Here is a 12,212-nt window from a genome sequence, read left to right on the forward strand (position 1 = left end):
CTGTGGACCCACATCTGCATTTTAAATTTTTACTATCAGTTTTGAGACGATGCAAAAAATTAAAAAAAAAATAAATAGAAAAGTTGAGAAGGATTTTACCTGACTCGTCCCACTGTTCTCTTGGTGGAAGAGCCATGTCTGGGTCACCACGAAAATCTATCCCAGCGTAAGGGAAGTCCTGAATGGCAAAAACCTAGTTTTCCAACCATTGGAAATACTCAGGTTTGAACCGAGCAACCTCTGTCCTCTCGTCCGGGTGACGGGCCATGACTGCAACCCATCACATCATTTTGGGCTCTCGAGGAAGCCCAACTCCAACAGTAAGATGCTGTGGGATCAGCATAGGAACCCTCTCCAGGCCAAAACTCACGACCAAAGCCCCATAACCAAAGGTCTTTAGTCGTCCGCTCTTGGTCCTGGTCAGTTGGCCTTTCACATTGGCCAGCACAACATTGCACCAGTTGAAGATGGTGCCTTGAAAGCAATCAACTGCCATACACATCTGGGATCCGGTGACAACATGTAATGCGGCAGCTCCGCAAATTCTGGTGACAGTAAACGCAATCACCATGAGCTCAGGACGGGATATGGTTTTTATGTCTATCCCTTTGTCTTTAGGTTGGCTGTTGCAATACTCTAGCCGGAGGCTATCGACAGACTGGCCACCTGGCTTAGTCCCGTATAGAGTCAAGTCCTCGCCTCTCTTAGGCAAACCAGTTCCGGCTCGATTTCGAGCCGGTACCCGCCAATGAAGAAACACTGGTCCTGAATGCTCCACCTGTCAACCAGCCACTGTAAGAAATCTACCTGAGCCCTCATGCCAGGAATGGTCCAGAACTTGTACAGTCCGCATGCCCTCAAAGCATCAAGTGAAGGCTGATGATTCCATGCGGTGGTATCCACGTCCTCGTGCTCCTGTTCGAGCCAATCTAGCATGATATATTCTCTGCATCAAGAATAAAGATTAATTAGATTGCTAGAAAAACTTTTGGTTGGTCCATTTTTGAGAAATTTTGGGTTCAAAACCCTTGCGGCGGGGTACGCACCCTCCAAGTTAGACACAGTACGTGGGTATGCACTTTGTCTACACGAAAAGTGCGGACCCCGAGCTTTTTCCCAATGGAGAAAAAGTCGGGGTCCGCGGGTCCGCAATGGTAAACCTGTGGACCCCCACGCACGGGTTTTGTGCCTAAAAACCCTCCCAAAAAACAAAATGAGGGGCTAAATAAAAAAACTAAATGGTTGAAAATGAAGAGTAAGATGATGTGGATTACCTGGAGAAGACGGTGCTCGATTTTGACGGTTGGATTTTCCACAATCTTCACGGGAAGTTTTCTAAGCAAAAGCACTATTTTCTCACCCAAACTCGAACGGTAAAAATGAATTGTCAAACCCCCTTTTTATAAGTTTTTTGAGTAAATGAATTCCAAATTTGTTTATGTTTCACTTTGAAAAGGTACTTTACGACATTTTTATCCATTTCAAACAGGTATGAGTAATGTTTGTGTCTTTGTACAGAATACAGGATTGTTCAGGCGGAATGTGTTATTTTCAACGAAAATCAAGTAGAGTCATCTTTTAAGCCCTTTTTTGACTCCTAAAACATGAAAAGATTGCCGAGCGTTTCTTTTACACTCGTTAAAACGGAATTAAAAGACGGTCTACTTACAGCTCTTTTTCGACCGTAAAAAACATGAAAAGATTGCCGGATTTTTGTCGTTTCAAATTCGATATTGGTTATAAAACGACGTGTCGTTGATCGCTTTTTTACTTTTTCGGATCAGTGACACTAATAACGAAAAGTACTCCTTGGTCGTAAAAGATCAAGCGGTTCTCTCAAGTATTATTTTATACTTTTTCGGGCTTGGGAGACACAAATTTACGAAAAAGGTCAACCCTGGAGTCTTCTTAAGTTTTTTCAGACTCTCTAAAATTGAAAAACACCGAGTTTCTCCTATACTGGACTCGTTAAAATTTCACAGTAAAGGACCTGTTCAATTACAAACAGGAACGAACCACTCCTTCTTAGGGTTTGAATCTAAACTAAGTTGGACTCATCCGAAGGGTGAGCTTATAATCAAGCAAATGTTATCCTCCTCAAGCTTGTAAAAAATAAAGAGGTACTTGCCAGAAATGGTGGGGGAAAAGAGAGGAAAATGAGTCTGTTTGTCATACTTTGTAACCACTCTTGAACACGACACTTTTATTCACCTGGGTTGGGAAATCCTTTGCCTAACAGTTGATCAAACCACATTGAAAGTCTTCAGCTGGTTTCTGGGTATTAACTTTGGGTCAATTGTCACCAAGCCATCTATTGTGTCGTTATGTGTTCAAGAGGTCACTGCCAATAAGCCATTCATCTGCAAAATATCTGTCATCCATCTTGACCATCCCTGAGTCAAAATCCTTGCAACTAAATTTCTTCAACTTGATCTATGATTTCGTGTTGTGGGCTTGCCTACGACGGATCGCTTTCTATCGACATCAGCACATTATCTAGGAAGATGATCTAGGAATCATCAGTACCTTGAAATCTACATGCCTCAATGGCAGGTTTCTCGCCTTTGACGACAGTTTACATCATTGACTGTCGATCGAAGGATTCCGTGACATGTTCGACATCAACACATCTGCTCACATCTCATGGATTGTACTGGGTACTTTGAGAGCCATTGACATCACTGGTGGTTTCTCTCACACTTGTTAAGAGTTTACATCATTGACTGGTAATCAAGTGGTTTCTACCATGTTCGACATCAACACATTTATTCGCATGGATAAAATCGTACTATTTCGGGATATAGAAATGAAGACCCTGGATCTAGTTTCCACCATCCAGGCTGCGAAGAATTTTGTATTCATTGTGTTGTGGACTATTCATAAACAGATGGCTACGTCCATACTGTGTTCACACGAGTCTATACTTATGATGTTTTACAAGATCATTCCTGTATCAGACAATAGATAGGTTTTCTAGTTAGTTTTGATCTGAGTATGGGAATGCCTACCTTAGCGATGATATGATCTCATATATATATCTTGCATTGAATGTTTTTACAGGTTCCAACCGGACTCTCCACAAGATAATCCTCGAAATGATAAAGTACTTCACTCTTCCTATATGATAAATGAAATCCTCATCTACTACAGACTTCGCACTTTAGGGGGCAATTTGTTACACAAAAATATCGTCATCATGATTATTTGCAGTCAGTATGGGTCTATCATCACTTGTACTGTCCTCCTAAGCAAGTCTAGGACCTCAGCTCTTCAAATCAAGCTTTGGAAGTGGGAGAAAGACATTAAAAATCAATGTAACTCTGCTTCCGCACTTTCTCTCATGGTCACCTGTGGTCCCGCACCTTCTGTGTACAAAAGCTGCGTACATGCCCGCTCTATTCCTAACGGTGCAGGTGCGAACCCATGTGAAAGTCAAAAGGCGCAATTTTTATCTTAAAAAACTCACTTTGGGTTAATTCTAGAGTTTTCTAGAAGGAATTTTGACGTGGATTGTTCGCTCTGAGGTGGTTCATGCATCGCAAAAGAGAAGGAGCTAATCCCTTGACTAAAGGAGCTATCCCTTTGAAGGAGGGCTTTATCTCTTTGAAGGAGGACCTAGTAACTTCCCTCCATTGCACTATAAATACAGGCATTGGGGTGAGGACTAGGGAGGTTAGAAGCTGAACATTTTGAGGGTAAATGCTGGTGAAATTGAGACTCTTTGGTTGAGCTTGAGAGGAGAGATCACATACCTCTTAGTTCCATTGGAGAGTGAGTGAAACTTGTCAAAGTAGAGGAGACATCTTGTTGGACCCTGGGAGGAGCTTGTATAGCGTCAAGGCAAAGGTTGTAAGGTTCTTCTTCTTTTGAATTAATACAATCAAACTCATTTTTCTCAACAAGTATCTTATGTTATTTGTTTCATGGACTCCTTGACTTTCATGTTAAATATGTTTTATGCAATTGGTTTTTCAGGTGCTATTTAATGTGTTTGCCTTGTTTGTGTTTGCATATTCGTGAAAAGGAGCTCATTTGGATCAAAGGAGCGAGGGCATCCACAAGCTTGCGTTGGACCAAAGGTAGGCCCTAAAAACCTTTGTTTGCTATTGTTAATTAAAGCATATTTAGAGAAAGATAGTGTCTGGTTGGTCTGCTTGTCGTTAGATCTTCTTTAGATTCTAGGAAGGTCCATCTTGTCCGCAAGATCGACCCATTCCATGCGGCAACCTCGCTAATGGGAAAGCTAAGGACATTGAAGGTTTCAAAGCGGAAATCTTAAAAATTGGAGGTCCTGTCCTCATCCCCCACATCCACAAACTTTTCAATCAACCAGTCAAGCAAGGGTTCCCTAAACCTTGGACTGAGAGCCTCATTATTCCTATTTTTAAAAGTGGGGATACAAATAACCCCTCTAATTATCGAACAAATATGATCAGCCCTCTCTTAGCCAAGTTATATGGTAGTATTTTGGAAAAGAAGTTAAGCATATGGCTTGAAAGTGAAGATAAGCGGGCTAAAGGCCAAGCAAGTTTCAGAAAGAATCACTCAACAACAGACCACCTTGTTACGCTTAGGATCATTGCGGAGGAATGTCGTAATGATAAATCCAATTTATTTTGTTGCTTTGTGGACTTTAGAATGGCTTTCGATACAGTTCCTAGATACAACCTTTGGAATAGATTAGAAGAGCTAAAGGTTCCTCTCGAGTTGAGAGCTGCCGCTATAAGGTTATACGAGAATGTAATTGCCAAGCTAAAGAGCAATGAGGGGTGGTCGAAAGATATTAAGTGTAACATCGGAGTTAAACAAGGTTGCCCCCTCTCCCCTACCCTATTTGGAATTTACATCGATAAGCTCGAAGGCCATTTAGAGGAAGCAGGATGTGATGGCACGATCTTAGCTGAGATAGTCGTCATCCTTCTTCTTTATGCTGACGATATTGTTCTTTTGGCAAGGTGCCCATCTGATCTTAATAAGCAACTCAGGCTTCTTAAGGATTTCTGCTCTACCATGGGTATGACTGTTAACACTGACAAAACAAAAGTTATGATTATCAAATCCAAGAAGGACACTTACGCTAATTTTATGTATGACAATAATAACTTGGAGGAAGTGTATTCTTACAAGTACCTAGGAATTGATATTCATCACAAGCTCAACTGGAACCATAGCATTGAGAAAAGGATTAATGGGGGGTGGAAAGCTTATTTTGGTCTTGAAAATAATTGTAAAATAGCAAACCTCGTAATGTGGGATAAAAAGAAGTTCCTCTTTGAACCTTTAGTCGCTCCTGTTATCTTATATGGCTGTGAGGTTTGGGGTTGCAGCATCTCCAGAGAATCATGGAGAAAGATTGAGCAAATCTAGAAGCGTTTTATAATTTATAACCTGAAAATTAAAAGTAATACACCCTATCCTATTCTCCTTATAGAAGCATGTCTTTCCCTATTGAGAGCCTAGCTATGCTTAGGTTTCTGTTGTACAAGCAAAAAATCAGTAACATAGACGATCATAGACTTCCTAAGCTAGCTTTAAATTCTAGCCAAAACCACCTAAGGCTCAATTGAGGGTGGCATAAAGACACAAGGGCCTGGTTAAACTATTGGGAGATCAACGAAAATGATGCATTGCAAGACATAAATAACATTAAAGATATTGTTACTTCTAAGTTCAAAGAAAAAATGTGGTGTGAGAAAGATTTAGCGGCTAAAAGAAAATTAAGTTATTATAAGAAGGTCATCAACCCCACCCTAGAAGATCAAAAGTATCTCTCTATTTTAACTAGCTCAAAGAGGAAAATTAATATAGCAAAGATTAGAACGAATTCTCATGAGCTCCATAGTGAAACAAGTCATTGGGCAGTTCCTAAAATGCCATGGATGGAAAGGATCTGCCATATATGTGAGAATAGGAACATCGAGGATGAAAACCACTTCCTCTTAGAGTGCCCCGCGTATAACCACATTAGATCTTAGTTTCACAATCTTTGTTACAACACTGACCTTCCTAGCCTTTTACAATGTCAAAATTATAGTGAGCTCGAGAGGCTTCTCTCCAAGCTTTTTGAGCATAGGAATAAAATCTTAAATCAAAATAAATAATTTGTTTCTTTAGGTCCGATAGACCATTGTTTGATCTTAGTGGACGTTCATCATCATCATCATCATCATCATCATCATCAAAAGTATCCCGAAACATTTTAATATATATTTTTTATTAATTAAATTTATATATATAAAATTTAAGAAAAAATCAAATTATATTAAATTCAAAGATATATAATTCTTTATGTGAAAAAAATTTAAGATTGAATTTTTATAATAGAGAATGGTATGCACTAAACCGTAAACTTGGTGCGAAGTTTAAAGAAAAGAAAATGAAAGCTCTTCTTAATAAGGAAGGGATTCATGATTTTCGTTTAAATTTATGATTTTCTTTTAAATTATAAAGAATAGGTTTGGGGATGTTTTAAGTATAGATTTAAAAAAAAGAGATAATAAATAAAGTATAGATCTATAATTTTAATAATAACAAAATTGTTAAATTTTGATAAAATAAAAATTATTGATTTCTGGTTTTTATGATTCATAATATTGATTTAGCTAATGTCTTTAGGATTAATCAGATTTTTATTTATTGGTTTAAATTTCAAATAATCTAATAATGTGGTTCATTTTCAAGATAAAAAAATTTAAATCTGAATGTTTCTAGTTTTAACAATTTCATATATCTCATATTATCAATTAAAGTATCTCATTTTAATATATTTTTTTATTAATTAAATTTATATATATATATATATATATATATATATAAAATTTAAGAAAAATCAAATTATATTAAATTCAAAGATATATAATTTTTTATGTGAAAAATTTTAAGATTGATTGAATTTTTATAATAGAGAATGGTATGCACTAAGAGTGTTAATTTAAACTTCGATGTGAAGTTTAAAAAAAATGAAAGCTCTTCCTAATAAGGAAGGGATTCATGATTTTCATTTAAATTTATGATTTTTTTTTAAATTATAAAGCATACGTTCAGGGATGTTTTAAGTATAGATTTAAAAGAAAAAGATAATAGATTTAAAAGAAAAAGATAATAAATAAAGTATAGATCTATAATTTTAATAATAAAAAAATTACTAAATTTTGATAAAATAAAAATTATTGATTTCTGGTTTTTATGATTCATAATATTGATTTAGCTAATGTCTTTAGGATTAATCAGATTTTCATTTGTTGGTTCAAGTTTCGAATAATTTAATAATGTGGTTTATATATATATATATATCTGAACCACATTATAAGTAAAATATTTCAATTCCTATTTTAAATAATTTTGTTTCAATTCAAAATTTAAAAATTATATATATATATATATATATATATATATATATATATATATATATATATATATATCAAGTTTTTCAAATTTACAAATTTAATTACTCTTTACATTTGATAAATCCCCACTTACTATATACTTTTTATCAAATTTATTATATAATTAAAAACTAAATAACTTGAATCAACCAGGCAACCATAAACATTACTTAAAAAGAAATTACAATAACCAATTTTTACAAACAGCTTAATTCATATTAAATAAAAATCAAATCTGCAATAACCAACTTTTAAAAACAGTTTTATTCTTATTAAATAAAAATCAAACCGATGTGTTTACATATAAGTTGTTGATATCAGAATCAAATCGATGTATTTACATACAAGTTGTTCATATCAGAATTTAACATCCTAACTGGCCGTGTTTATATCAAAATGCATTGGCCCAATTGGCCTCACTACCCACTCTAGGCATGCTAGCCTGCCTCTTGGCAAACACATCTACTTTGAAGTTGGCCCCACACATTTGCCCCTTACTATCAACACGATGCATCGGCATGAGCTTGTGGAGAGGATGTTCAAAACTCTGCAAGCCACCCGATGTAGAGAAAAAACAACCTGCAAAGCCAAAGGCAACATCATTATAAAAAATAAATAAGAGATAAAAATTATATTACTCTGCGTTATGTGTCAAACAGCTATTTAAACAATAAATAAGCATTGCAATATTACCTCGGGGAAAAGGAGCAAAAGATTTTCCACACCCTTCTTTCAGAACATTGGGCTCATCAGATAGGACCAGGCAACCATCAGCTGCAGTGCCCCAGAAGAAAGGCACTGAACCATCAGCATCCTGGCAAACACAAATAGTTTGTCAGTCAAAATGCCAAGAAATCCACAATTTCATGGCATACCTAAATGGAAAGTGCAAAACAAAGAAAAAGGAAATGGAGGGATGACAATGACAGGCGTACAACTGCAGTGAAGAAAGCCTGTGAAGTGGAGTCGTAAAGAACGAAGGCGAACTTTCCAGAGAGCTCTCTGACGACCTGATCTGCAGGGTAGGGGCCACGATCTCTGAGAGTGCGATACGCTTCAATGACAATAGCCACTTCATTTGCTGATTTGTTGAGACCATATCGTTGCCTCAACACCGCTACGTTGTCCAAGGTGCCCAAGAATATGCAGAACATGTCGTCTACAGCACGGAAAGATCTGCGCCATCCAAGAATCACCAATTATGAGAAGAGATTTACAAAATAGGAGATTAAAGAAAAGAAGTGAGAAGAGAAAAGATGCCTGGGCGTCAGGAGAGGCTGGCGCGACTGAGTGTAGGCCATGGCACCGGCATCCCCAAGGTTAATACAGACGATTCCAGAATCGGCAGAGACGAAAGAGTCAACCAAATCGATACCATTTTTCCTCTGGTCAGCCTCAACAGTGGGGCTCGTCAATTCCTCAGGGCCTTGTGCCACGGATCTCTTCAATACTGTCAGCATTTTTGGAGGCAGAAACAACTTTAAACCAAACTGCACTACCTGGTTGGAGGAAAAAAAAATACAACGTAGGAAATTTTTTTTACAGAGAAGATAAGATACAGAACAGCACTGGGCTTGGCTAATAAGCTACCGATTGCTTGCTTGCTTGCTTCTCACAAAGATAACGGTCGTTGGGTAGAGAGGATGTTAGTATATATACAATTAATCATGCCCCGCTTTATCGGGCACGTTAATGGATAACCACGCCACCTCGTTGTGTGACGTGTATGCAGATTGAATCTGGTCGAGTCAGGGTGAGACTGATCTTGGATAATATTGTGGATAATTTTGGCACGCTTTTTAAGAAGGTTCGAATTGGAAAGATATTATCATAATGTGCGAACCAAAATGTCAAAATAATTTAAAAGTTGTATTTATATTAATTGTTGATAAGTTTTACGAAGATATTGTAATTAATATTATTTTGAGAATGTGAACATAATTTGGAAAATGTATTTATATTAATATTGTTTATAAGTTTTATAAGGATATTATAATTAATATTTTTTAGTTGAAAATTAGTTTATTATTATTATTTTTATTTATTTTTTGCTTTAAAATAATTTAGTAACTTGCTTAATATGTAATTACTAGTAAATTTTTGAGGTTTATAATTTATTTTATAAATCTCGTGGGTCTATGATTTGTTCTGTTATCTTTAAACCAAGTCGTAAATAAGAAAATTTAAATCTGAATTTTTCTAGTTTTAACAATTTCATATGATGAACATTTTAATATATTTTTTATTAATTAAATATATATATATATATATATATATATATATATATATATATATAATTTAAGAAAAAATCAAATTATATTAAATTCAAAGATATATAATTTTTTATGTGAAAAATTTTAAGATTGAATTTTTATAATAGAGAATGGTATGCAATAAAGAGTGTTAATTTAAACTTGGTGCGAAGTTTAAAAAAAAATCAAAGCTCTTATTAATAAGGAAGGGATTCATGATTTTCCTTTAAATTTATGATTTTCTTTTAAATTATAAAGCATAGTTTTCTTTTAAATTATAAAGCATAGGTTTGGGGATGTTTTAAGTATAGATTTAAAAAAAAGAGATAATAAATAAAGTATAGATTTATAATTTTAATAATAAAAAAATTGTTAAATTTTGATAAAATAAAAATGATTGATTTCTCATTTTTATGATTCATAATATTGATTTAGCTAATGTCTTTAGGATTAATCAGATTTTCATTTGTTGGTTCAAGTTTCAAATAATTTAATAATGTGGTTCATTTTCAAGATAAAGTTGGCGCAAAAAACTTTTATAATATTTAACACATTTAGTAACAATTAATTAATATTTTTCCATCACAATATCTTTTTCACACACATATTAATCTATAAATGTTCATGTTTTATATTTACTTTGGTTATAAATTTTATATTAGAGAACTCAATATATGTTTTATTATCTTAAATCATAATCTAAATCTTGTATGTCTTGGTCTTCTTTCAATCGTATTTTCAAGAAAATTTTACTCCAAATCTAGACAAAGATTTGTTGGAATCACAAGGTTGAGTTGTGAAATCTACATAATCCAAGTGCTCCAAGGATTTTTAGGGTGTTGAGTCCATTGATGAATTCAAAAATGCATTTTAAATAAACAAAAAAGTCATGATCTTGTCATTCAAAAATGCATTTTAAATATCAAGAAATTGTAATCTTGCCAAAAATTGTATCACGAGATTCTACAAAAGAACAAAATAAAACAAAACAAAAATAAAATAAAATAAACAAAACAAAATGTAAAATAGTAGAGTGTGCCTTCTAATCTTGTTGACACTTCTAAGAAGAATTTTTTTTTTGGTCAGTCAAAAGTTTCTATTAATTCGTCAAAAGATTACAAAATGTTTGTCCAAAGTTCATTGTTCTTCTATCCTCACTCCAATTGAATTTCTTGGCCAAAATAACAACCAAAAAATTGTTTACAAAATGCCACAATATACAAACCCAACCCACACACATCAAGGAAAAGGAGGATGATCTAGACCAATACACGAAGGATCTGGATGTTCAAGTTCTCTATGTACATGAAATTCAGCATGAGCCATACACTCCTCATGGGGGCTTCACTCAATGAACCTCTAAACTATCACGTTCATTGGTGGCATATTAAACAATACCCTTAATTTGACTACATATTGGAAAATACCCCTAAAAATCACATTATTTATCCCCCTACCAATACAAACCTTATACACCTCCCAAATTAAAAAAACCCCTACTTCCACTAGATATTGCAGGTATCCATTTTTTCATTAACATTTTTATACCCCTTTATATTTTTTCATTAAATTTGACCTCCATTTTTTATACATGCTAATATAAAAACCCTTCAACCCATATAAATCCCACAATATATTATGTCATTTTTTCCTCAATATATATCCCCCAATATGAACCCACGTGGTATGATATTTATCCCCCAATGACACCCCCATGACACTCCTCTAGCTTCTCCATTCATTTAGCTATTCTCCTTTGGCCTTGTCGGAGTGATGCAAGTCGATCCTGCATGTTCCATTGATTTTGTTGCAAGTCATTCATGAATTTTATCATTTCATTGCAATCATTGTGCATGTTTTGACTCATATGTTCCCACATGTTTTGACTCATATGTTCCCACAATGTTGTGACTTTTCATAGCTTTGTTTTTAGGGTAAATAAAGAGGTAAGGAGAAAGACACAACCAGGCGACTAGTCGAGGTTATGGATCATCACTTCATTCAACTATGCATCTTGGACCCCTTCTCCCTCTGTTGTTGTTGCTTCCCTTCCATGTTCATCCCCCTTCCCTCATGGTCCCATCCCTCTTCTCACTCAACCTCTTTGTCAAAACATATTCACCACCCCTCCATACCACTTATCCCAACTCCATATTTCCTTTTCTACACTGCAAATCGAGTAATTCACCACCCTTTGACAACCAACTATAAAATTTCAGGGCCACAAACTTCACACCACCTTTATGGGTGGCCACCGCCATCCATGGTCCTCTCGAAGCCTTACTATCTTAATAACACCGAAAAACCACTTTGGCTTTCTTTCAACAATTCTACTACTGACTCCAACAGTTCGGTTCCTGCCACATAATTGGGATTTACAGTACCCATAGGACACCACTGAACCCTCAACTTGTTGTAACTAGTAGACAAGACTCTGTCTTCCAACCCAGTCATGTGTGTACCTATACCTAGCAAAGACCCTAATGCAAAGAAGTGCCACTAAAGAAACTATGTGGACATCGCTTCAGAAATCCCTCCCCCCTCTAGATTTGGTCACGAAAAAAAGGCCTTGAGG

General features: G+C 35.3%; 1 protein-coding gene across 1 annotated transcript; it reads right to left on the bottom strand.

Moving 5' to 3' along the window:
- Nucleotides 1-7,634: 7,634 nt before the first annotated feature.
- Nucleotides 7,635-9,016, bottom strand: LOC149142793 (stem-specific protein TSJT1-like). Its single transcript, XM_089449056.1, has 4 exons — nt 8,646-9,016; nt 8,321-8,561; nt 8,079-8,199; nt 7,635-7,964 (listed from the first exon to the last, which is right to left on the bottom strand). Exons 1-4 carry the CDS (start codon nt 8,843-8,845, stop codon nt 7,777-7,779), a joined length of 750 nt encoding a protein of 249 aa, XP_089305182.1. The 5' UTR covers nt 8,846-9,016; the 3' UTR covers nt 7,635-7,776.
- Nucleotides 9,017-12,212: the final 3,196 nt, after the last annotated feature.

This window comes from Pinus tabuliformis, chromosome X, assembly GCF_031772625.1.
Source record: "Pinus tabuliformis cultivar Carrire ecotype Pingquan chromosome X, CPIR1, whole genome shotgun sequence".
Taxonomy (NCBI): domain Eukaryota; kingdom Viridiplantae; phylum Streptophyta; class Pinopsida; order Pinales; family Pinaceae; genus Pinus; species Pinus tabuliformis.

Coding starts and splice junctions, on each gene's coding strand:
- LOC149142793 (XM_089449056.1), bottom strand. CDS start 8,845: ATGCTGACAGTATTGAAGAGATCCGTGGCACAAGGCCCTGAGGAATTG. Junction 8,562..8,645: donor CAGCCTCTCCTGACGCCCAG/GCATCTTTTCTC, acceptor TGGATGGCGCAG/ATCTTTCCGTGCTGTAGACG. Junction 7,965..8,078: donor TTTTGCTCCTTTTCCCCGAG/GTAATATTGCAA, acceptor TTGGCTTTGCAG/GTTGTTTTTTCTCTACATCG.